Source organism: Bos taurus, chromosome 1 (genome assembly GCF_002263795.3).
Source record: "Bos taurus isolate L1 Dominette 01449 registration number 42190680 breed Hereford chromosome 1, ARS-UCD2.0, whole genome shotgun sequence".
NCBI lineage: Eukaryota > Metazoa > Chordata > Mammalia > Artiodactyla > Bovidae > Bos > Bos taurus.
Window position 1 is genome coordinate 146109633 of NC_037328.1, and position 26487 is coordinate 146136119.

At 46.4% G+C, this 26487-nt stretch overlaps 1 protein-coding gene and 1 long non-coding RNA gene across 5 annotated transcripts in view; one reads left to right on the plus strand and one right to left on the minus strand.

Moving 5' to 3' along the window:
* Positions 1–8044: 8044 nt before the first annotated feature.
* On the minus strand, positions 8045–11980 carry LOC100847825 (uncharacterized). The gene is made up of 2 exons (NR_045647.1): positions 11553–11980; positions 8045–8400 (listed from the first exon to the last, which is right to left on the minus strand). It is a non-coding gene; the product is annotated as an uncharacterized lncRNA (long non-coding RNA).
* A 282-nt stretch (positions 11981–12262) lies between these two features.
* The window catches only part of DIP2A (disco interacting protein 2 homolog A), a 121915-nt gene continuing 107690 nt past the window's right edge, over positions 12263–26487 (plus strand). For all 4 annotated transcript variants that reach the window (XM_010801729.4, XM_002685146.7, XM_005202121.5 and 1 more), the window contains exon 1: positions 12263–12555. In XM_010801729.4, coding sequence (XP_010800031.2) covers positions 12465–12555 — 91 coding nt within the window. In that variant the 5' untranslated portion in view covers positions 12263–12464. The remainder of the gene's footprint in view (positions 12556–26487) is intronic.

Below are 26487 nucleotides of genomic sequence, written 5' to 3' on the forward strand. Positions count from 1 at the left end.
GTTAACACTTGACAGAGAAAAGATTACCAAGTGGTACCAAGGACGTCTATAGGGCAGTAAGGAGACCTGCCTCCCACAAGACCCACTATGGAAGTGCAGAAGGTGGACAAGATGACTTGCCTGTGGGTGTCACTCAGCTTCTTTCTTCAAGTGGCAGCAACCAGACCTCTCACCAAGGCCTCCTGGCTTCTTCCTGGCATTCTTCTCAATGCTTGAACTGCCAACAGCAGAGGCCAATGCTGAGCCCTTCATGTGGTGAGCTGGTTCCCACCATCACGGAGGAGGCAGTGATTGGTTCCACCAGGAACAGACACGATCCAAGTGTGGCTTTGGCTCCCCTGTCTGCAGTACATCTGCAGACACCAGTATCTGTGGACCTGGAGATGTTTTACTCGTTGCTGTAGTTCTGTGTGACACTGCCCCTTAGAAGCAAGCATACTTTAAAGCAGTGAAAATGCAGGATGAGCTCACACATAGAATCCACTGGTCTTACATGTTGTAGGAGGTCACCAAGAAGACATGACTGCTGGTTGACCTGTGAGTTGGCCCTGGGTTGTCAGAGTTGTGCATTCCACTTGCCTTCTCCACATTAGAAGCTGCCCCAAGGGCACAGGTGGAAGAGAGCAAGGTGGTGGTGAGACCATATGAAGGTGTGCACAACTAAACCCAGTTCAGGCCTCCGTATAAGCTCTTAACATTCTGGTAGATGCACCTAATACCAAAACCAGACAAAGATGCCACAAAAAAGAAAACTACAGGCCAATATCACTGATGAACATAGATAGAAAAATCCTCAACAAAATTCCAGCAAACAGAATCAAACAACATATTAAAAAGATCATACACCATGACCAAGTGGACTTTGTCCCAGGGATGCAAAGATTCTTCAATATTTGCAAATCAATCAATATAATACACATTAACAAATTGAAAGATAAAAGCCATATGATTATCTCAATAGATGCAGAGAAAGCCTTTGACAAAGTTCAACATCCATTTATGATAAAAACCCTCCAGAAAGCAGGCATAGAAGGAACATACCTCAACATAATAAAAGCCATATATGATAAACCCACAGCAAACATTATCCTCGATGGTGAAAACTTGAAAGCATTTCCCCTAAAGTCAGGAACAAGACAAGGGTGGCCACTCTCAACACTACTATTCAACATAGTTTTGGAAGTTTTAGCCACAGCAATCAGAGAAGAACAAGGAATAAAAGGAATCCAGATTGGAAAAGAAGAAGTAAAACTCTCACTATTTGCAGATGACATGATCCTCTACATAGAAAACCCTAAAGACTCCACCAGAAAATTACTAGAACTAATCAATGATTATAGTAAAGTTGCAGGATATAAAATCAACACACAGAAATCCCTTGCATTCCTATACACTAATAATGAGAAAACAGAAAGAGAAATTAAGGAAACAATTCCATACACCATTGCAATGGAAAGAATAAAATACTTACGAATATATCTACCTAGAGAAACTAAAGACCTATACATAGAAAACTATAAAACACTGGTGAAAGAAATCAAAGAGGACACTAATAGATGGAGAAATATACCATGTTCATGGATTGGAAGAATCAATATAGTGAAAATGAGTATACTACCCAAAGCAATTTATAGATTCAGTGCAATCCCTATGAAGCTACCAATGGTATTCTTCACAGAGCTAGAACAAATAATTTCACAATTTGTATGGAAATACAGAAAACCTCGAATAGCCAAAGCTATCTTGAGAAAGAAGAATGGAAAAAAAAAAAAGAAGAAGAAGAATGGAACTGGAGGAATCAACCTACCTGACTTCAGGCTACACTACAAAGCCACAGTTATCAAGACAGTATGGTACTGGCACAAAGACATAAATATAGATCAATGGAACAAAATAGAAAGCCCAGAGATATTTGCTTTTATTTGCTATTTGCTATTATTTTCTCCCATTCTGAAGGCTGCCTTTTCACCTTGCTAATAGTTTCCTTTGATGTGCAGAAGCTTTTAAGTTTAATTAGGTCCCATTTGTTTATTTTTGCTTTTATTTCCAATATTCTGGGAGGTGGGTCATAGAGGATCCTGCTGTGATGTATGTCAGAGAGTGTTTTGCCTATGTTCTCCTCTAGGAGTTTTATAGTTTCTGGTCTTACGTTTAGATCTTTAATCCATTTTGAGCTTATTTTTGTGTATGGTGTTAGAAAGTGGTCTAGTTTCATTCTTTTACAAGTGGTTGACCAGATTTCCCAGCACCACTTGTTAAAGAGATTGTCTTTAATCCATTGTATATTCTTGCCTCCTTTGTCAAAGATAAGGTGTCCATATGTGCGTGGATTTCTGGGGCTACCAATGGTATTTTTCACAGAACTAGAACAAATAATTTCACAATTTGTATGGAAATGCAAAAAACCTCAAATAGCCAAAGCAATCTTGAGAAGAATGGAACTGAAGGAATCAAACTGCCTGACTTCAGACTATACTGCAAAGCTACAGTCATCAAGACAGTATGGTACTGGCACAAAGACTGAAACATAGATCAATGGAACAAAATAGAAAGCCCAGAGATAAATTCACACACCTGTGGACCCCTTGTCTTTGACAAAGGAGGCAAGAATATACAATGGAGAAAAGACAATCTCTTTAACAAGTGGTGCTGGGAAAACTGGTCAACCACTTGTAAAAGAATGAAACTAGAACACTTTCTAACACCATACACAAAAGTAAACTCAAAATAGATTAAAGATCTAAACATAAAACCAGAAACCATAAAACTCCTAGAGGAAAACATAGGCAAAACACTCTCTGACATAAATCACAGCAGGATCCTCCATGACTCACTTCCCAGAGTAATGGAAATGAAAGCAAAAATAAACAAATGGGACCTAATTAAACTTAAAAGTTTTTGCACAACGAAGGAAACTATAAGCAAGGTGAAAAGACAGCCTTCAGAATGGGAGAAAATAATAGCAAACGAAGCAACTGACAAGAATAAATCTCAAAAATATACAAGCAACTTCTGCAGCTCAATTCCAGAAAAATAAATGACCCAATAAACAAACAGGCCAAAGAACTAAACAGACATTTCTCCAAAGAAGACATACAGATGGCTACCAAACACACACAAAGATGCTCAATAGCACTCATTATCAGAGAAATGCAAATCAAAACCACAATAAGGTACCATCTCATGCTGGTCAGAATGGCTGTTATCAAAAAGTCTACAAACAATAAATGCTGGAGAGGGTGCAGAGAAAAGGGAACCCTCTTACACTGTTGGGAATGCAAACTAGTACAGCCACTATGGAGAACAGTGTGGAGACTCCTTAAAAAACTGGAAATAGAACTGCCATACGACCCAGCAATCCCAATGCTGGGCATACACATTGAGGAAACCAGAAATGAAAGAGACACATGTACCCTAGTGTTCATCGCAGCACTATTTACAATAGCCAGGATGTGGAAGCAACCTAGATGTCAATTGGCACATGAATGGATAAGGAAATTGTGGTACATATATGCAATGGCATATTACTAAGCTATAAAAAAGAATGGATTTGAGTCAGTTCTAATGAGGTGGGTGAAACTGGAGCCTATTATACAGTGTGAAGTAAGCCAGAAAGAGAAACACCAACACAGAATATTAATGCATATATATGGAATTTAGAAAAGGCAGAGGAAACAGAGATCAAATTGCCAAAATCTGCTGGATCATCAAAAAAGCAAGAGAGTTCCAGAAAAACATCTATTTCTGCTTTATTGACTATGCCAAAGCCTTTGACTGTGTGGATCACAAGAAACTGTGGAAAATTCTGAAAGAGATGGGAATACCAGACCACCTGATCCGCCTCTTGAGAAATTTGTATGCAGGTTAGGAAGCAACAGTTGGAACTGGACACGGAACAACAGACTGGTTCCAAATAGGAAAAGGAGTATGTCAAGGCTGTATATTGTCACTCTGTTTATTTAACTTATATGCAGAATACATCAAGAGAAATGCTGGACTGGAAGAAACACAAGCTGGAATCAAGACTGCTGGGAGAAATATCAATAACCTCAGATATGCAGATGACACCACCCTTATGGCAGAAAGTGAAGAGGAACTAAAAAGCCTCTTGATGAAAGTGAAAAGTGGAGGGTGAAAAAGTTGGCTTAAAGCTCAACATTCAGAAAATGAAGATCATGGCATCCGGTCCCATCACTTCATGGGAAATAGAGGGGGAAAAAGTGGAAACAGTGTCAGACTTTATTTTTCTGGGCTCCAAAATCACTGCAGATGGTGACTGCAGCCATGAAATTAAAAGACGCTTACTCCTTGGAAGGAAAGTTATGACCAACCTAGATAGCATATTCAAAAGCAGAGACATTACTTGGCCAACAAAGGTTTGTCTAGTCAAGGCTATGGTTTTTCCTGTGGTCATGTATGGATGTGAGAGTTGGACTGTGAAGAAGGCTGAGTGCTGAAGCATTGATCCTTTTGAACTGTGTTGTTGGAGAAGACTCTTGAGAGTCCCTTGGACTGCAAGGACATCCAACCAGTCCATTCTGAAGATCAGCCCTGGGATTTCTTTGGAAGGAATGATGCTAAAGCTGAAACTCCAGTACTTTGGCACCTCATGCGAAGAGTTGACTCATTGGAAAAGACTCTAATGCTGGGAGGGATTGGGGGCAAGAGGAGAAGGGGATGATAGAGGATGAGATGGCTGGATGGCATCACTGATTCGATGGACCTGAGTCTCAGTGAACTCCAGGAGTTGGTGATGGACAGGGAGGCCTGGCGTGCTGCGATTCATGGGGTTGCAGAGTTGGACACGACTGAGCGACTGATCTGATCTGATCTGATGGAATTTAGAAAAATGGTAACGATGATTGTATTTGCCAGGCAGCAAAAGAAAGATGTAAAGGACTCTGTGGGAAAAGGCAAGGGCGGGATGACTTGAGAGAATAGCATTGAAACATGTATATTACCATATGTAAAACAGATGACCAGTGCAAGTTGAATGCATGAAGCAGGGCACTCAAAGGCAGTAGTCTGGGAGAACTCAGAGGGATGGGGTGGGGAGGGAGGTGGGAGGAGAGTTCACAATGAGGGGACAAACGTGCACCTGTGGCTGATTCATGTTGACGAATGGCAGAACCACCACAATGTTGTAAAGTAATTATCCTCCAATTAAATTAATTAATTTTAAAAAGTTAAAGATTCTGGTGGCTGCAGAGAGTTATCTTCTGGCCGCCCAAGACAAACCTCATCAGTTCCCTGCTTATCAAACCTGCTGCCTGCTGACCTGGAAGGTCTGCCTCTTTCTTAGATCTCTCCTTGCCCTTGTGTACAGGGGCTGGTTTACAAACCAGCATTACAGATCCCATCGCTGGAAGCAGTTGCCTGGGCTGAAGAGTGGAATGGCTAGCTGAAGGTTTGCTTTCAGCACCAGCTTGGAAATCAGTCTTTCAAGTTAGAGGTAATGTTGCAGACTGGTGTGTGCCTTAAACTAGTATCGCATATATCATGCACATCCCTTACAGCCAGACTGCAGGTGCCTGAAAATCAAGAGACAGACTCTTCCACTGCAAGTGCAAGCTGGAGTCTCTAGTTTCTTGATCACAGTTAAGCAAAGGAGTACCAAGATGCTCCGTGTGGGTCACGGGTTCCACACATTCTTGAGTATAGAGTAGCCCTACCCTCTCCACTGCCCAGATGGTGACTTCTCCTTTTGCCCCCTGGTTCCAAGATTCAGGAACCCAGGGTTCCCAGACATCATCCATCATTTATATCCAGTAGGACAGGAAGTGTTCCTTTTGGGGACCATGACCTCTAACCCTGCAGAATCTATACTTGGGAGGACAGGAGGCACCAAGTTCTCCAGTGGACCATTGGGAGTGATATTAAGTGAGGCCACTCCTATTTCCACCTTTGGATTTTAGACTCAGGTGTCTTTCTTGTTGGGAAATGGTGCCATAGAATATTACCTCCACCTTGGCACTTCAGCTGTGCCTTTAGCTGACTGTCCCAGTGCTCTCTCAGGCAGCAGATCTGTGATCACTGCACATCCTGCAGTGTAAAGTGCACCCTGCATTTCCTTTGCTGTAAGGTGAGATCCTGTGCTAGAGGAACTAACACTCCATAAACCCTTGCTGGCTGACACCTGTGGACAGGAGGTTAAACCTATCTATGCAGTATGAATCTATTTCTGTGAAAACAAACTGCTGGCCCTTCCCGGATAGAAGAGTTCCAGTAGAGCAAATGGCTGGTTGAACTTCATGAAAGGAACCACATCGGGAGCTCCTCATTGGTCTCTTGCTGACAGGTTAGACCAAGTGAGTGGTTGGATCAGCCTTGGGCCCATAAATAGCCTCCAGCTCCATTACTTTGGTCATTCTGTCCTTGTACCCATCGTGCCAGCACACAGGTTGCCAGTAAGAAATGCTGTCCAATGTCAACTGTTAGAATTGTTCTGTCTGCTTGGTGCCCATCCCAGTACGTCTTCCCATGTGCTTTCCTTATCCCCAGTCACAGAGGTCACCCAGCACTGCCCTGTGTCCACATATATTCTCACCTTGGGCCACTCCTTACACACAAAAGTGAATGACAGGCGCTCTTCCCAGTGGGGGATATGTCTCCACTGCTGTCTTTCAAGGCCAGCCCTGCATGAGGCTGTAATGTAGCTGCTGTCCACTTTCATGCTGATCTCAGGTGCTAAGTCAGGCTTAAAACTCAATATTAAATAAACTAAGATCATGGCTATCCAGTTCCATCACTTCATGGCAAATAGAAGGGGAAAAGGCAGAAACACTGACGTATTTCCTCTTCTTGGGCTCTAAAATCACTGTGGATGGTGACTGCAGCCATGAAACTAGAAGACAGGTGCTCCTTGGAAGAAAAGCTATGACAAACCTAGACAGTGTATTAAAAAGCAGACATCACTTTGCCAACAAAGGTCCAGATAGTCAAAACTATGGTTTTTTCCAGTAGTCATGTACAGATGTGAGAGTTGGACCATAAAGAAGGCAGAGCACCAAAGAATTGATGCTTTCAAACTGTGGTGCTGGAGAAGACTGTTGAGAATCCCTTGGACTGCAAGATCAAACCAGTCAATCCTAAAGGAAATCAACCCTGAATGCTCATCGGAAGGACTGATGCTGAGGCTGAAATCCAATACTTTGGCCACCTAATGTGAAGTGCCGACTCATTGGAAAAGACCCTGATGCTGGTAAAGATAGAAGGCAGAAGGAGAAGGGGGTAACAAAGGATGAGATGGTTAGATGGCATCACCAATTCAATGGACATGAACTTCGGTAAACTCTAGGAGATGGTGAGGGACAGGAACACCTGGTGTGCTCCCGTCTATGGGGTTGCAAAGAATCAGATACGACTTGGCAACTGAACACCATCACGAAGCCAATCCATCCAGGAATGAGGCTCAAGATTTTCCCCCTCTGTCCACATGTCCTAAAGGCCTCCCCATATGGTCATAGGTGTGAAAGGACAAAGGGGCTCTGATACAGGAACAGGGGGTGCTCTGTGGGTCTGGGCCACCTATCCTGCACTCACCTGTGACCCCTGAACAGTCTCATGCTGTCTTGAACATTCTCCTTCCACCTGGTAGTGGATTGCTGCTGGGCCAAACCACCCTGATGACCTTGTGAGTTTGGCAGAACCCCCTAACAAGGCACTGTTTTGTCTGCATGTTCACTTGGTGTCCCAAGGCCAGATGTTCCATCTCTATCAGAGCACAGAAGCACACCAAGGCTTTTTTCCCCCTAAAAGGCAAATAATTCTCTGCTTCCAGGGGCATGGCAGAACCTAGGGTCCTGCTTCGTGAATCTCCTACTGAGATGTGCCAGAAACTCCACATCATGTCGTTCCCCACCACCACCACCACCACCTGCTAGACCATATGGCTGGGGCAGCACAGCTGCCTGCATCACAGCCTTGACCAATTACAAAAACTCTTACTTTTCTGGGTTCTTCTCAAACCTGGAAGTCTTCCAAGTCACCCAGTATTTGGGCCAGAGCACTATTCTTAGGTGTGGAATAGGCCACTTCCAGAACCTGAAAAGACCCAAAAGTATCTTCCTTTATTGATGGCTGAAGGTGCAAGATGCAATAATTGTCTTTGCCTTTTGAAAGGGATGCCCTAGGGCACTACTGACCACTGGATCCCTAAAAATGTTACAAATGTAGCAGGTCTCTGAATCTTCACAGTGTTTATCTGCTACTCTCTGGAACACCTGTATCTTACCAAGGCCTCCAGCATCTTTGTAATATTATTGGTGTAATGGAGCAGTGTGATATTCTTCAGGATGGTGAAGTCTTTGGACTACAAGAGGGCAAGAGAGGTAACATAGCCTTCGGGCAAAACTGCATCTGTGTTCCATGTGAATGTGAAATGGTCCTGATCCTTTTTTCCTGATGGGGACAGAAAAGAACACACCAAATCAGTAGCCACCCCCTGCATCTGACACAGAAACTACTATCAGGGCTGCCACTCAGTTGAGTTTGCAGTGTACTGCCATCCTCCAGGACCCAATTTCTGCAGGGATCACACTGGTGAATTTAAGATTTGGGGGACCACCATGCTGTATCCTTTAGATCCTTAAAAGTGGCCCCCAGTTCTGCCACTGTCTCACCCCTAGAGACTCTATGATCTTGACTGGAACAGATCAGTTTTAGAGGTCAGTTTTCCACTTGACTTTTCAAAACCAGTCAGTTTTCCACTTGACTTTTCCTGTTGTGATAGCTCTAACCCTACAGGTCAGGGACTCAACCTGAGAGTAATATTAATTGCCAAGTACATCAATGCCAATTATTCAGTTTGGGACAGGGGAAATGACCACAAGCAGGTCCACAGAGTTGGTGGGCCTACTGTAAGCTGGACCTTGGGGAGGACTCCATTAATTATCTGGCCACTATGCAGCCACTCTGACAGGGAAGCCGTGATGATAATGCAGATGTCTGGATATCAAAGTCAATTCAGATTTTGTGTACATCTTCAGTACACAGTCTTCAGAATGTTTGGTTACCCACTTTCCCCCTGGGTGTAGTTGTCAAAGGAAATGGCTATTGGACTCTGGAAAAGGACTTCAGGATTCATTTCTGTATCTACTTGTGGTATGCTGCAGGGTCCTTCTTGGTATTTGGCCACCTCTTCAGTACCACATCTGAAAACCAGCTCAGTCCAGAAACTGGCTGTGGGATCCTGATTTTCCTATTCATCCATCCTTAACTTTTTTCTGCTGGTATTTTCAACTGCCCATCTGTTTTGCCTCTAGGGATGCTGTGTTTTATTAACCATTTCTGCAACTGTCCACAGGTCAGGGTCCCTTGGCTGCCACTCAGGTCTTGCTGGCCACTGTAATTTGCAGTACTGACTTCTGTCAGTTACAAGCTCCTTCCTGACCTCTTCACTGCTAGGATCCTATCGCCCACCGCCCTCCCCACTCTCCGCAAATGCTGTTCAGGAGCAACCTTTCCTACCGTCAGCTCTTGCCTACAGTGGTGAGCCACCACTGACTAGTGGGAATGGCCGTGTGTGGGCATGCTGGCCGACACCTCCAATCTGGGCTCCAGCATCGACTGTCAGACATGTGAGTAAATGAACCTTCAGATCATTCCAACCTCCAGCCTTCAAGCTGTTCCAACTGAAGCCCCAGATGACGTAGCTCAATTCCACTCTGCCCTGACCCTCAGCAACTTAGGAGAATAAATGATTCTTGTTTTAAGCCACTAAGTGTGTAGTAATTTGTTATATGGCAATAGACATAGCATCACTTTAGGAGTTTGCTATTGGTCTTTGCCTAGGTGTTAAATCCTGTATCTTAGAAGACTGGTCATAAACCCTGTATCTTAGAAGACTGGTCATAAGTCTTTTACCAACTTTACACTCCAGTTTTCTTCTGATTTCTGCAGGGCTCATGCTGGTGAATTAAGCAAGGATGCTGAGGACCACCACTCATCAAGCACACTTAAAATCCAGCCCCACAAAAACTTTCCTAGCTCCTGGCAGTTGGCTGGTTCTTACAACCTGTCATGGACTAAACTGTATCCCTGCAAAAGATGTTTAAGTCCTAACCCCCAGGTACCCATGAATATAACCTTATTTGGAAATAGGGTCTTTATAGGCAATCAAATTAAGATGAGTATTGTAATTAGAGCAGGTAAAAATCCAATAACTGGTATTTTCAAAAACAGGGAATTTGGACACAGAAACATACAAACATATAGGGAGAAAGGCACATGAACATCAAGGCAGACTGGCACAATGCATCTACAAGCCAAGTAACACAAGATTGCCAGCAAACCACCAGAAGCTAGCAGAGGAATAGAAGATCCTTCCCTCACAGCCCTGTCACTTTGTTCTAACTTCCAGCCCCCAGAACTGTGAGATAAACTTCTGTTAAGCCACCCAGTTAGTGGTACTTTGTTACTGCGGAAGGAAATGGCAACCCACTCCAGTGTTCTTGCCTGGAGAATCCCAGGGACGGCGGAGCCTGGTGGGCTGCCGTCTATGGGGTTGCACAGAGTCGGACATGACTGAAGCGACTTAGCAGCAGCAAACTAATGTGTTCTTTTGAGGGGAAGAGGGTTATAGTTCAGCTGAATTATACTAAGAAATAACCATAATCATATGCCTATTGTCCAACAGACTGGGGAGTGGGGGGCTAGGTTGGTAGGGAAAGGTGAGCCACATGGGCAGGCTCCAGAGGTTCAAGACAGTCGAGGGGGTAGTGTGGGATGGGGTGGGGGTGAGGAAATCTTTGAGGGCATCTACCCAGATTTCCCCAACCAGGATCCCAAACTTAGCAAAACAGAATTGTCTTGATTGGGTGTTTACCATCATAGAGACTCTTGGGCCTAGTCCTTGTCTTTATTGTTTCAATGCAGGAAATGAGGATTTCTTGGCATGCAATCAAAGAGACTCCATCACTTTCAATGGTCTATTGGTAGCCACCAGCTGTCCATTATTTTTCTGAACAGTATCAGTAGTATTAAAGAATACTGGAGTGGGTTGCCATGTGCTCCTCCAGGGGATCTTCCCCATCCAAGAATGAAACCTGTACCTCACGTCTCCTGCATTGGCAGGCAGGTTCTTTATCACTAGCAGCACCATTTAGATGATGCCCACTTCCATTATCTTTCCTTATAGCTAATATTTCCATCATAAACAGGTCACTAGGGCATTCATTCACTTCACTGGTTCACACTCCTACCTCAACCCAGGTGAAAAATTAACTCTGGGGCAAGCACTGCTCATCAGAGGCCTTCTGTATTGGCCCAGTGGCCAGATCGTTCTCCTGCTGGCTCTGTCACCTGAAGGACACCTGATGTGACGTAGCAAAGTGACCCTCTGCGTACAGTTGTGAGTACTGACGTCCACCACAGTCCACTGATGCACTTCCCGCGACACTGCGCAACAGTTCCCTCTGGATTCTCCAGTGTGTGTGTGTGTGTGAGGGGGGCTCAGTGCAGCTCCACTACCCAACCCCCCCCCCCCCCCGCCCAGGCTCCGCACGTCTGTAGTTCCCTCAAGTCTGTCCTCGCACTTCCCAAGATCACCTCACCGTCTGAAATTGCTGCTGGAGCTCCTTCCAAGGCTGTTTTGAAAAGCACTTGGACTAATACACGTCATAACGGGTCTATGAAGGACGTCCAAAGGGGCCCGGGGTGTCCAGCTGGCTCCTGAGAGTTGTGAAAAGCCTCATGAGTGAGGCCCGTGCTGGGAGGAAAGCATGTGGACGCATTCCTCAAGAGGAGGCCCAGCGCGCCCGGAAGCCTCAACGTCCTCCATCTCAGCTGCGCCCCACCATCCTCGCGGACTCCACACCAGTGCCCGCTGCTCGCCCGCCGAGGAGCCTGAGGGATCGCCGCGCACTGACGCCCGCCTGAGTCCAACGGCCCACTGTACATGGGCTGAGAGAGGCCTCGTGCCCGAGACCCCAACACTGAAGTGACCGCCCTCTCAGCCGAGCCTGCGCTCGGGCCAGTCCGCGATCCAAGCCTCCCGCGCAGAGCCTCTCGGGAGTGACTTTCTCTCGGCTCAGTCAATGGACGCCCGGGGCGGCTTCGCCGCGTTCTCGCGGCCAATGGCAACGAGCGTCTGGTGTTGCTGGGCGGGGCCAGGCGCCCACCAGGCTGGCGGCCCGCCGCACACGCGCGCTCCCCTGCCCGCTCTTCCCACCGCGCACGCGCGCTCCATGCAGGGCCGGCAGGGCTGTCGGGGGCGCGCGGGGCGGTGGCGGTGGCGGCGGCGGCAGAGGAGCTGCTTGCGCTCGTGCCCGCGCCCGTGTCTCTGTGGAGCTGCCTGGGCCGCCTCCTGCCCGCCGCCTTGGCTCCTCGAGGGCCGATGCGGGTCCCGGGGCTGAGGGGAGCGACATAGCTGTCGCCTCCGCGGCCACCTGGGCTGGGCCTGGAGCGACCCCGGCCCCGACCCCGCCCGGCGCGAGGCGGCCGGACGGCAGTCCTGCTGCGGGGCCATGGCCGAGCGCGGGTGCCCGCTGGAGGCGGTGCAGCTGCCCGCTGAGGTGCGGGAGAGCCTGGCCGAGCTGGAGCTGGAGCTGTCGGAAGGTGAGCGGCCCGGAACCCGGACCCCCGCCCGGCTCTCCTCCCAGACCCCTGCCCAGGCCCCGCCCCGCCTTAATGCGACCAGACCCCCGCCCGGCGCTCACACCCGGGACCCCGACTCCCGTCCGGCTTCCGGCGCCCGGCCGGTGGCCGCGCTTTGGGTGTGTGGCCTCAGATGTGGAAACCTGGACGGGGATGACCGCTGTGTCCGAGCGGGCTGGCCAGCCCAGGTCCGCGTGTCAGCGCGTAGAGACCGCGCCGGCTGCACGCCCGCGTGCCTCGGTTTCCCCCGCGAGACTAGGTGGTCGCCGCACCTACCTCTCGGGGATAGTTGGGAGCCTGGAATGCTGTAACAGGTGCAAAGCACTGAACACGTGGAACGAGATTGTTAGCCCCTCTTAGGGAATTTTTTAAAATTAAGAAAGATGTGCAATAAGTGTGTGTTTGTTTAAAATAGACTGAGTATTTGGGCCTCAGAGGCGTGGGTGGCGTTACCCTCTGTCTGTAACCTCCAGGCTCAGGTCCCGAATTCCGCGTGGCAGTCAGCGCAGAGTTTAGTTCTTGGCCGGGTCAGGGGACCTCGCAGCCCTTGGAGAGAAGCATCTAAATGCGTAACTGTTTTTGAAATTTAAATACATTTTCAACTTTTAGAATCCATTTTTTCCATAGGCTGAACCGAGTTTCACTTGGGGTCAGGCTAGTGAATTCTTAGGACTATCTAATAAATATGCACAGGATTGTACTAACTCAGCGAATCCTCACCGAGCTTAGGGAGGTAGGTGGTGCTGTAATCTTTGTTTTACAGGTAATACAACATTTACATGCAACTGCTTTGAATTTAACATCCAGATTTTTTAAAGTACCGTGACATGTGAGTTTTTCTTTTTTCAATGAAACTGCAATTGGCAAAGGGTGGACTTGAGAATTCTTGGTGATGAGATGCTCTTGGAAAATCTGAAAAAACTGAAATTAGGAATGTTTCTGACAGGAACTACTGGCCTGAGTTTGTTCTAGTTCTTCACCCAGGGAAAATCATATAGTTACAGTTTAGATTTTACACATTTCAAATATGTTTTTGCATAGTGCTTCTGATTTCTGCTCCACTGTGTTAGTTATTCCTTCAATTCCTTGTTTTGTGGTTGTGTGTTTGAATTCTTTCTGGGAGTTGACAGATAAGATTGAGAACTTCATAATTTGTAGGACAGAACACACGTAAAGACAGGTATTTCAACAAAAGAAACACTGCTCTATTGAATCCTTTTATCCTGTTGTCATTTTAGCCGACTGTAGAAGATGTATAGTTGCATAAAAGGTATAAGATTAAGTTTATGTGGATAGTAGCTTAAGCTGGGGAAGTGAAGACAGTGTTGAAGGGAAGGGACAGCAGAGAGTAGTGCAGCCAAGGAGACAGGAGCCCTGGCCTCTGTCCTACCCCCTACATCAGTAAAGTTTTATTTATATAAATAAAGGAAGATGTTACTAATGAAGCATGATTCTAAAGCAACCCAAACTAGTTTCAGTTTCATTATCATTTTAATATTTTTCAGGTAGAAGTACAAAGCGGGACTCTTATTTGCCCTATGTGATATTGCTCTCCTCCCCACACACTCACCCCCACCATTTTCGAGAAAAAGTAGAATGCTGCTGTGTGCACTGCTCAGTCATGTCCGATTCTTTGCGACCCCATGGACTCTAGCCCACCAGGCTCCTCTGTCCATGGAATTTTCCAGGCAAGAATACTGAAGTGAGTTGCCATTTCCTTCTCCAGGGGATCTTCCCAACCCAGGGATTGCACCTGCATCTCTTGCATCTCCTGCATTGGCAGGTGGATTCTTTATCACTGCGCCACCTGGGAAGCCCCTAAATTAGAATAGTAATGTCAAAATTGGATGCCTTCACAGCGGTCACATTTGTCTGGATGAAGAGTTGCTTAAAACTTAGAGATGACAGTGGGTGCAGGGTGGAGGGAGGAGGAAACAACACTGAACGATGCTGAACTGCTTAAAAATGAGGATGATGGAGTGAGTAGGTGGAGCACAGGGAATCTTTGGGGCAGCAAAACGATTCTGTGTAATACAGTAATGGCAGACACAAGTCACTGTACATTTGTCAAAACCCATAGAATATACAGCACAGAGTGAACCCTAAAGTTAGCTATGGACTTTAGTTAGTAATAATTTATCAATATTATCCATCAGTTATAACATATGTACCCCATTAATACCAGTTGGGGATGTGGTGTGCACATAGAGAGGGGATATATGGGAAGCCCTTGTATTTTCAAATACTTTTTTGTAAACCTGAAAAAAAAAAGAGAAGAGAATAATGGTGTAAAGTTTATTCTTTGTTTTGGTGGCCTGCAGAGATTTAGAGAGGAAATTCCTACACAATAGGTTACATTTGTCCCACTCCTGTGTTTTCATCCTGGTTAGTAGGTCTATCCCATGGCTTTAACTTTGTTTTTTGTTTTCCTGTATTCTGCTATAGCAGGGGCTTAGCCTGGACGGAATCAAGCATAAAGCAGAAAAGCTCCATTTGTGGATGTGAGGAAGGATCTTCTTTTCACAAAGCCTTTTTTTTCTCATTAAACGTCTTTAATTTCTAAAATTTGTGATGTAATTCTTAGTTTTCAAAATGACAGCCTGACATTGCCTTCATGTCGATAAACATTTGTTGTGCTTCTTAAATAGTCTGTGGTATATGAAAGTTCTCAGTCCAAATTCCATTCACCTGGCAAAGCCCAGCCTGGTGTCTTTGTGTTGTGACCCTTCCCTCATACTTGTCCTGTTTTTTGGAGTTCTTGCCACTCTTTGTATGTGTGTGTGTGTGTGTTATCTGTATATATTCATTCATTCAGTGATTATCGAGTACCTGCTGGGTGCTTGGTAATGTTTTGGCTGTCAGTGGTCAGGTTTAGCTTCATTTCTCCGTTGAGCTTAAGGCTGCACAATGTTGTATTAAAGTAGTCATTACACATTACAGAGAAATGGAACAGTTTAAAGGAAATGTAGGATGGAGTGAGCCTCCCTCCTACCACTGGCTTCTCCCCAGAGTTGGCCTCTGGTAGCCATTTCTTCTGTTTTCTTCTAGAAATAATCTGCCAGTGGTTCCCACACTGTGGTTCACACACCTCTTGGGGTCCCTAAGACCCTTCCTGGGGGCCTATGAGGGAAAACTTTTTTATAATAATATTAAGATTGTCATTTCTGTTTTCGCTGTTGTACTAATGGTGCAGAAACCTGGTGGGTAAAACTGCTGGTGTCTAGGCAGAAACTGTGAGGCAAGGGCCCCAAATCACACTGACAGCCAATATACCCTCTTCACCACCTCCCCACTGGCAGTAAAAACAATACTACTTTGACTTAGACATATCTCTTGTTGATACAGTAACAGTTAATGTTTTTCTTTTTGGCTGCACTGTGTGGGGTGGGGTTTCTTAGTTCCCCAACCAGGGATTGAACTTATGCCCCCTGCAGTGGAAACTTGAGTTCTCACCACTGGACCTCCAGGGAAGTCCCCACAGTTAACTTTCTTGCCTCTCAGCCCTGAACGCTTGGTGGAGTCTGCTCATGAGGAATGAGAGGCGCATGGGAAGCATGTTGGCTGCTCTGAGAGGCCCAGGGCCTGTGTGAGGAGTGGCAGCTGTGGCAGCTATGCAACTGCAGAACGAACTGGCCACTTTTCTCCTGGAGTGTGACTTTCGCTTGAAAAAAATGAGTGGCAGACAAACTACAGTTATTCAGAATTGGGTATTTGGTGGACATTTTCTGAGAAATGAAGAACAAGTGTCAGAAATTGTGGCCGATGATAATATTTGTGTTTTCAAGGAAAAATACAAAAATTTAAAACTTCTGTCTGCTACCATGAGCATGACAGCTTCTGACATTGCCTTCACGTCGATAAACATTTGTTGTGCTTTTTAAATATTCTGTGGTATATGAAAGTTCTCAGTCCAAATTCCATTCACCTGGCAAAGCCTGGCCTGGTGTCTTTGTGTTGTGACCCTTCTCTCACACTTGTCCTGTCTTTTGGAGTTCTTGCCACTTTTTGTTTTTGTGTGTGTGTGTGTGCTTCTGAGTACTTGAAGACTTTTTTGATGGGCTCAGTGGTAACGTTAATCAATTTTTTTTTTAATATTAACCCCACCCTCACATAAGGACTGCCTTAGGCCTATAGGTGTTTTCTAGAACAATAGTTTATGTATTTATTCCTGTGTTTTTGGTTGCAGTGGATCTTTGTTGTTGGCCATGGGCCCTCTCTAAGCATGCAGGCTTCGGTAGTTGCAGCGTGTGGGCTTAGCAGTTGTGGTGCATGGGCTTAGTTGTTCCTCGGCATGCGGAATCTTCCTAGACCAGGGATCAAAGCGTGTCCTCTGCATTAGCAGGCGAATTCTTATCCACTGCGCCAGCAAGGAAGTCCAGAATGTGAGTTACTGATATTTGGTGAAATGTGTCAACATTTGAAAGAGCTGCATAATTTTGTGAACCAGTATTTTCCAAATGGCCAGTGCATCATGTTTCAGATCTGTGCATGGGTAAAAGACCCATTCAGAGATATACCAATGGATTGCAACATAACAGTACGATAAGTTCATTGATAAGGTTTTAGATTCTACATTGCAACTATTGTTTAAGAACCTACAGTTTGCCTAGTTTGGGTGTGGTATCAAAGAATGTCCACAATGATCTGAAAAGGCTGCTGAAATACTCCTCGCTTTTCTAGCCCGTGTTTGTGTGAGGCTGATTGTGTTTCGTAGACCTTAACTGCGTATCCTGCAGGCCATTGAACTGAAGCAGATAAGGAGAATCCACTTGTTTCCGAGAGGACAGATGTTAAAGAGGCTCGTAAGAGTAAAACAACACCTGAAATCACCAAATGCTTTGGAAATTATTATTTTTTATTTATGGTAGGTTTCAGGTACAGTTTTTAAAATTAATTAAATATTAAAAATTTTCTGTTTTAATTTCTAATGTGGTAAACATTGATAGCTCACAAATAAAAGCTGTTTGGGGTCCTCAATAAGTTTTAAGAGTGTGAAGGGTTCTTGAGAGCCACACCTTTGAGAACTACCAAACTATGTAATGGCAAATAGATAGGAAAACTGTGAAAGGCTTTCTTTTCTTGAGCTCCAAAATCACTGCAGCCATGAAATTAAAAGACACTTGCTCCTTGGAAGGAAAGCTATGACAAACCCAGAGAGAGTATTAAAAAGCTGAGACATTACTTTGCTGACAAAGGTCCATATAATCAAAGTTGTGGTTTTTCCAGTAGTCATGTATGGATGTGAGAGTTGGACCATAAAGAAAGCTGAGCACTGAAGAACTGATGCTTTTGAAGTGTGGTATTGGAGAAGACTCTTGAGAATCCCTTGGATTGCAAGGATATCAAACCAATCCATCCTAAAGGAAATCATCCTGAATATTCATTGGAAGTACTGATGCTGAAGCTGAAGCTCCATTATTTTGGCCACCTGATGTGAAGAGCCCACTCATTGGAAAAGACCCCGATGCTGGGAAAGGCAGGAGGAGAAGGGGATGACAGAGGATGAGATGGTTGGATGGCATCACCAACTCAATGGACATGAGTTTGAGCAAGCTCTAGGAGATGGTGAAGAACAGGGAAGCCTGGTGTGCTGCAGTCCATGGGGTCACAAAGAGTTGGACACAACTGAGTGACTGAACAATAAGACTGTGTAATATGAAAAGCTTTCAAGGAAATACCTATTTGTCAACATGTATTTCTTCTACTTTTTATAGCATTTTTTTCCACCGTTGCCAGTATAATGCAATTTCTGTTTATATTTTTAAGGGCAATCAGATGTTTCAATTTATAAAATATATGTTTGAAAATCCTTAAAAGTTATACTTACTGACTAGCTGCTTGTATCAATATGTCCATCCTACTTTATGCAAAATCCATTATTCATGATTCAGGTATCTTCCCTTTAGAACTGTTTTTCTTGTTATAGTAAATCATCTTAATGTGTTGTCTCTTTAAAGAATTTTGATTTATAAGTTTTTAAAAGAATATCAATACTAGGATTTCCACTTTAATATCCTAAAATTTTGCACATGCTGTTCATTGCCAACTTTCTGTACCTGTTGAGTTCCTGCCTTTGTTTTAATACTTAAGTTTAAGCTTCACTTTCTTTTTGAAGCTCTGCCTTCCTCTGAGAACAGCCTGCCTGCCCCCCACCCAGAGTTAGGTGCTGGCTTTTTTGTTCCTTTTACCCTTACTGTGTCGTTCTTACAAGATTTATCACAACTTTGTATTTATTGTTTACTTGGACTTTTCTTTGCCAGTTCATAGGGAGCACTTCCAAAGGAAATTTTGGTCTGTTCATCTTCATGTCTTCAGCCCCTAGGACATTTTAGGTATTCTGTTGAATCTTTGTTGAATTAATGGAAGAATAAAGTACTTCCCTGGTGGTCTAGTGATTCAGAATCTACCTGCCAGTACAGGGGACACGGGTTCAGTTCCTGGCCTGAGAAGATCTCACGTGCTGCAGGACAGCTAAGCCCATGCACCGCAACTGTGGAAGCCCGTCTAGAGCCCAGGCTCTGCAACAGGAGAAGCCCCCGCAGGGAGGAGCCTGGGCACCACAGCTAGAGAGCGGCCCCCACTTGCCACACCTAGAGAGAGCCGGCAGGTAGCAACAAAGACCCAGCACAGCCAATAAATAAAGAAATTTTAAAAGAGTAAAACCACACATGCTATTTATTCTCAGTTTTAAATCAAGAATCCTCCGTAATTGGCTTGGATACTTAATTTTTTGGCAATTGTTTCTCAGATTCAGTGAAGCCCGGGGAGTCCTGAGCTGTGCCCCAGGGAGCCATTGAACCAGGATGGAGTGTCTGTTGCTCTGAACTCCTGGGAGGGAAAGAGTCATACTGAGATGAGCGTACTGTGAGTCTGGTCCAGCCGGGGAGGACCCGTGGTGGAGCTCCAAGACTCAAGTTTCCTCCGGCCCCACAGTGGCCATGATCCACTTGGGCCTTCCCTGCTGGACTCTGGGTCCACACTGACCCCACACTGAGGCCACGAGTCCTGCTGCAGGAGCTGGAGCTGCCTCATTCCTGGGAGGGACTTTGGCTCTAGGCCTGACACTCTTGGAGCTGCCTGGAGTCTAGGGCTTCTCCTTCCAAACCCGCCTGCCTTTCTTCTTCCTGCGCAGTCACGTCTAACAGCTCGCAGCCTCCTCCGGGCCCCTCCCCGTTTTTCCACATAAATCTTTTCACATCTGATCCTGTCACCACATCTGCTGCTTGGAGGACTTGAATTGCCTGCAGGGCCACTGGTCTAGACCCGTGTTGGGAGGGCTGTTTGTCTGCTGTTTGCTCTGAGGTCTGGCTCCTGTATCCATGACCTGCTTTTTGAGATGGCTCTTGGTACGTGGTTGTTGGTCAGCGTGTACTGAATTGAACTTTAGTTCAGTTGAACGTCTCAGGTCCCTCTCGTCCATGGCTGACTCTTCCTTGGTGGTGCACCGCGATGATCCATGAGGGCAGGGCCGAGCCTGCTGTCCTCTCCTCTGTGTCCCGAGCTGAAGTGTCATGCAGGTCCATTGACCTGTTGCCTTTCTGTCTGTCATAGAGGAAGGCACCATTTGCTCTGTCCATTTGCTTTCTGTTAACACCTGCTGGAGGAAGGGAGGTTGGGACTGTGGGGAGGGGACTTCAGACTGGCAGTCAGGAAATCCCTCTGGGCAGGCAGATAGTGGCGGGAGGGGCTGTGCATATGGCTGGCGGTCAGCACTCAATGCAGGTGGGTTAGCTGGGCCGTGGCTACAGAGGAAGGAGCCTGGTGAATTGTGGGGCCGGAAAGGTGAGCTATGGAAAAACACTGACCCTGGGGAGCCGTGGAGGAGGGCCATTGTCTGACAGGTACCTCGTGCAGGGTCTCTAGCCCCGCACTGAGACCAATGGAGGCAGAGGGTGAGGTGAGGAGGGGGAGTGGGGATGCCAGCCAGGCTGCTCCGCGGTTCCGCTGTGTTGGGGGGGAGTTGTGCCTGCTGCCTGTGTGGTAAATGTTTCATGTGTGGGAAAGTGCCAGGATGCTGCAGATTTGCTATTCTCATGGTGTCATTGCCTCCCCTGTGGCTTGTGGCCTAATCTGAGCCACAAATATGAGGTAAGGATCCTGTCTCCCCCTCAGCAGTGACGGCACCTGTGAGTGCCTACCGTCCTGCTCAGCACTGGGCACTCAGCCAGTGGGGAGGAAGGAGTGGGCTGTGTCAGGGTGCGCTTCAGGAGGACAGCCCAGTCTCGAGGGTCAGAGCCCTGCTCTTGCACATGGAGGGCCTCTGCAGGGTCGTTCAGGTCCCTGTCGTCCTTTGACCTTCAGCCTTACCAAGTGAGAGAAATGCACATTCAGGACTGAAGGGTTTGAGAAGAGATGGGCCTGGGGCACCAGTCTGCTGGAGGCAAGAGTCCTCCAGCGGGACCTGGATCAGAGGCTGCTGCTGCCCCTAGTCATGTGGCATGTCCACAGGGGTCAGCCTGCCTGTTGCTGCTGAACCTTCCTCTCAGTACTGGGGGCTGGGAGGGTGCTTTGTCATTTTAGTTGAAAACTACTGAAGACTTGTAATTTTGAAAACCCTTCAATTTCATCTTTTAGTATTCTTTGTCTGACACGACATGCAACATTTATTTAATACAAAAATGAACTCATGCAAAGCATTGGGTCCTTCTACTATGACACAGCCAAGGAAAGGGTGGGAAGGAAGCAGGGTGACGGGAATGGGAAGTGAGCTGCTGGTCCGTCCTTAGATGAACTCTTCCTGTAGCATTTTATTTGTAGTGAGCTTGCTTCTGAGTGAGGCTGACAATCCTTTCAGATCAGTCCTTATGTCCTTAAATTATCTAACATTTCTGGTGTTAAACCTGTGTATTAAGAAGACTGGGAAAATATATACTATTCGGTAAAGAGAAACCTTTGTGGTCAGGGAGGGAAACACCTACACTGGTCATCTCTGTCATCTGTGGATAAAGTGTCTCCTGGATGCTCCTTGGCCCCTTCCCCTTTGCACAAAGGAAATGAATGGCCTGTGTTTTGTGAGTTCCTGGAGTCTTGGGTCAGCACCTCAGGTCATTGCTGGGGGACCATGAACCATGCAGGGGTTTCCGTACAGACTTGGTGTTGTTACTCAGTTCAGTTCAGTCGCTCAGTCGTGTCCAACTCTTTGTGACCCCATGGACTGCAGCACATCAGGCGTCCCTGTCCATCACCAACTCCCAGAGCTTGCTCAAACTCACGTCCATCGAGTCGGTGATGCCATCCAACCATCTCATCCTCTGTCATACCCTTCTTCTCCTGCCCTCAATCTTTCCCAGCATCACGGTCTTTTCCAATGAGTCTGCTCTTCACATCAGGTGGCCAAAATATTGGAGCTTCAGCTTCAGTATCAGTCCTTCCAATGAATATTCAGGATGATTTCCCAAAGGATGGATTGGTTTGATATCCTTGCAGTCCAAGGGATTCTCAAAAGTCTTCTCCAGCACCACAGTTCAAAAGCATCAATTCTTCAGTGCTCAGCTTTCTTTATGGTCCAATTCTCATATCCATACATAACTACTGGAAAAACCATAGCTTTGGCTAGATGGACCTTTGTTGGCAAAGTAATGCCTCTGCTTTTTAATATGCCATCTAGGTTGGTCATAGCTTTTCTTCCAAGGAGAAAGTATCTTTTAATTTCATGGTGGCAGTCACCATCTGCATTGATTTTGGAGCCTCCAAAAATAAAGTCTCTCACTGTTTCCATTGTTTCCCCATCAGTTTTCCATGAATTGATGGGACCGGATGCCTGATCTTCATTTTTTGAATGTTGAATTTCAAGCCAGCTTTTTCACTCCCCTCTTTCACTTTCATCAAAAGGCTCTTCAGTTCTTCTTCGCTTTCTGCGAGAAGGATGGTGTCATCTACATATCTGAGGTTACTGATATTTCTCCTGGCAATCTTGATTCCAGCTTGTGCTTCATCCAGTCTGGCATTTTGCTTGATGTACTCTGCATGTAAGTTAAATAAGCAGGGTGACAATATACAGCCTTGACGTATTCCTTTCCCAATTTGGAACCAGTCCGTTGTTCCATGTCTGGTTCTAATTGTTGCTTCTTGATTTGCATACAGATTTCTCAGGAGGCAGGGAAGGTGATCTGGTATTCCTATCTCTTGAAGAATTTTCCACAGTTTGTTGTGATCCACACTGTCAAAGGCTTTGGCGTAGTCAATAAAGCAGTAGATGTTTTTTCTGGGATTCTCTTGCCTTTTCTATGATCCAACAGATGTTGGCAATTTGATCTCTTGTTCCTCTGCCTTTTCTAAATCCAGCTTGAACATCTGGGAAGTTCTCAGTTCACATACTGTTGAAGCCTCACCTGTAGAATTTTGAGCATTACTTTGCTGGCCTGTGAGATGAGTGCAACTTTATGTTAATTTGAACATTCTTTGGCATTGCCGTTCTTTGGGATTGGAATGAACACTGACCTTTTCCAGTCCTGTGGCCACTGCTCAGTTTTCCAAATTTGCTGGCATATTGAGTGCAGCACTTTACTTCCTTACCCAGCTGTGAGGAAAGAATAGACATCCTATTTCTTTAGTCTACACTGAGTGTCATGGTTTAAAATTTTCCTTTAGTCTACACTGACTGTCATGATATAAGATCACCATCTTGGAAAGAGAGAAGGAGCTTTTATTCCTTTTCAGACTTCAGACTTTTTCTACAGAGTCTTTGGTAAAGAACCTTTAAATTGAGAATTTGAAATGTCAGAAGGTATGCCTGTGCTTGTTGAAAACTGGCAACTGAAAAGAACACGTCCTGGTAAGCTCCTCCACGCATGGGTTCATGTCCTTAGGTTTTGTCTGAACACGAAGGAGCCTAAGGATTAGCCTTGTTGGGAAACGGCTAGGGTTTATAGAAATAGAGATTCTGACTTCATCAAGATTAGATAATCTTGGTGTTACAGATTGAACTCTGTTCCCCAAAATTCGTATGTTGAAGCCCTAACCCTCAGTGTGACTGCATTCCTTTAGGGAGATGATTAAGGTTAAATGAAGCCATAGGGGTTCCTGATTCAGTTTCAAGAGAGAGAGACGTTGAGAGCACACACACAAGGGGGAGGACTGTGAGGACCCAGGCGGGCGGTTGCCTGCATGCGAGGAGAGAGGCCTCAGGAGGGACCAGCCCTGTGACACCTAGGTCTCAGACGTCCAGCCTCCACACCTGTTGTTCAGACCTCCCAGCCTGTGACATTTTGTTAGAGCAGCCTGAGACCCTCAGCTTGTCATCCTGTTCTCAGCAAGCTTCCGCGGACTGAACAAAAAGGCCCTTGAGCTAGTGAGACTGACAGGCTGAAAAACTGGCCGTCTTGTGAGGTGTATGCAGGGCCCCGTCAGCTCTGATCATCAGACCTGGGCCGGTAGGGCCAATGGAGGAAAGAGATTCTTCCGGCTTTGCTCTGAAGGCACGTGAGGAGGGTGAGGGAGAAGACAGCAGAATGTGCTAGACAGAGGAGGATGAGCCAGCGTCAGTGGCTGGGCTTCCAGACAGTGTCCCCCGGCAAGTGGTGGAGAGAACAGGTTGGAGGGCGGGGGCTCGCTCACTGGAGGATTTGTGCATCCCAGGAGGAGCCAGGACCAGACTCTGGAGTCCAGCCCAGCACCGAGGCAAGCGAGGGTGCCACCTGCAGCCGCTGGTGGTGTGGGTGTGAGTGACAGGCACCCTGAGGTCTGTGGGGATGTCTTGTGCTATCCAGTGTGGTAACCACAAGCCACATGTGGTGTTCAACACTCGAAATGTGGCTCGGGGGTCTGGGGAACTAAACAGTCATTTAATTCACTTCTAAGTAACGGAAGTTTACATAGGCACGTATGAGTAGTGGCTGTTGTATTGGACAGCGCAGCAAAGCATATGCTCTGTAAAGGCACTCTGCTGAAAAAGAGTCATGCTCCCAAAGTATGCAGTCTTCCGCCCCTTTTCTCAATAGTGGGGAGAATATTAAAATTAGATTAGTGTGTATGTTCAGAACCCACAAAACTTTGAAGGCAGAGATAGCCAATTTTCTAATTTTTATAAAGGACTAAGGGGTGGTTATTCTTGGGTGCTTTGCTTTGTTTGTTAATAAATGATGGGGCCAGCAGGTCGTTTGTTCAGGTATTAGGAGCAGGTGAAATACTCCAGTGTGATCTCTTGCCAGTCTCTCTTTCCTGCTCTGATTTAGAGTGATTTTCTGGCAGCATGTAGAGAGTGGTTTGGGTGAGGATGACATTGGGAACAGAAAAATGGGAGAGCACACTACCATAACCCAGGGCAGGAGTTTGTGCTGGTTTGGAGGGCGGCTGAGCGCTTGGGGAGAATGGGCTGGAACAGAGTCAGCAGCCGTAGTGTGGAGAGGGGGACGTTGCAGGAGGGTCTTGAGTGACTCCCGAGTTCCTGAAGTGACTGCCGGGGAGATGACGGGGTTGTTCCTCAAGATGTGTGCACAAGCAGAACACATCTGTTCATACCTGTTGAGTGTGCGGCGTCTTGGGGAGATCCGTGCATTTGACATGTAGGACTGCATTTCTAGAAAGGGCTGGTCTGACAGTAGAAACTTGGAAGCCATCAATACAACTGTCATAATTGAAACAAAGACAGTTGCTGCCTCTGGAGAACTGAATAATGCAAAGACGGCCTCTGACAAACCCTCCAGCAACCCAGACCCCAAAGGGAAAGGCAGCAAGGGGAGGCCGCAGGGAGACCAAAGAGGGCACTGCCACAGGGGCAGATGCAGGAGCACGTGTGGGCGTCTGTGCAGCTGAGGCAGGAGAGGCTTTCCAGACGAGGGCATTTATTCAGGGGCATAGCCCAAGTCAGTATCCATGGCCAGTCATCAGGTAAAGAAGACTCTCCTTCCCCACATCTCACTGAAATGGTGGCAGTGTTAAAAATTAAAAAGCCGTTCACAGCAGTCTAGACTCTGGGAAGTCAAAAAGGTCAGTCAGCAGGGTGCTGTCGGTGTGGGGATGGCAGGAGTGAGGCGGGCGAGTCAGCGCCGGGAGGAGCAGGAGTGTTGGGGAGGGCGGTGTGCGTCCACTCTCCCACTGGCCTCCAGAGTCCACTGAGAGGGAGGGGTGCTTGGAGGCCAACCGGCCCCCCCGCCCTCCGCCTGAGCAGAGCAGCTGATCCTTGGAAAGTTCACAGGAGGGAAGCTATGCAGCTGGGAAATGCTGGAGGGAATTCTTTCAGCTGTAAGAGGCTTCGAGGTTGGGTCATGAGGGTTGAGTGTGAATCATCCCCTAGTCTGCTTTCATCTCACCAGGTGGTATGTAGAAGAACCTGCACCCGGGTGCTCACAGGGGCTCTTTTGAAAGCAGCAAGACAGATGTCTTTCAGTAGTTGAATAGATAAATGAACTGGTACACTGAGACAATGGAATATTATAGAATATTTAGAACTGGAAAGAAGTGAGTTACCAAGCCAAGCAAGACAGGGAACAGTCTTAAATGCCTGTTACTCAGTGAAAGAAATCAGTTTGAAAAGGCTATGGATTCCACCTATTCTGGAAAACTATGGAGACAGTAAGAAGACCAGTGGCCGCCAGGGGTTCACAAGCTGGGAAGAGGGATGAGTAGGCAGAGCACAGAGGATTCTTAGGGCAGTGAAATACCCTGTGTGATAGCTTAATGATTGCTATATGTCATCATGCGTTTGTCCAAGCCCATGGGATGCATGACAAGAGGGAGGGCTTTGGAAGCTGAGGCTTCCATGTCAGGGCCGGCTCATTACCTGTAACAAACACACCATCAGGTGGCGGATGTTGATGATGGGGAGGCTGTGCGTGTGGCGGTAGAGGGTGTATGGGAGCCCTCTGAACCTTGCCTTCAGTTTTGCTTGTAACCCTTAAACTGCTGTAGAAAAAGTAAAATAAAGCAAAAGAAGAAAGAAAAACCCTGGGAATT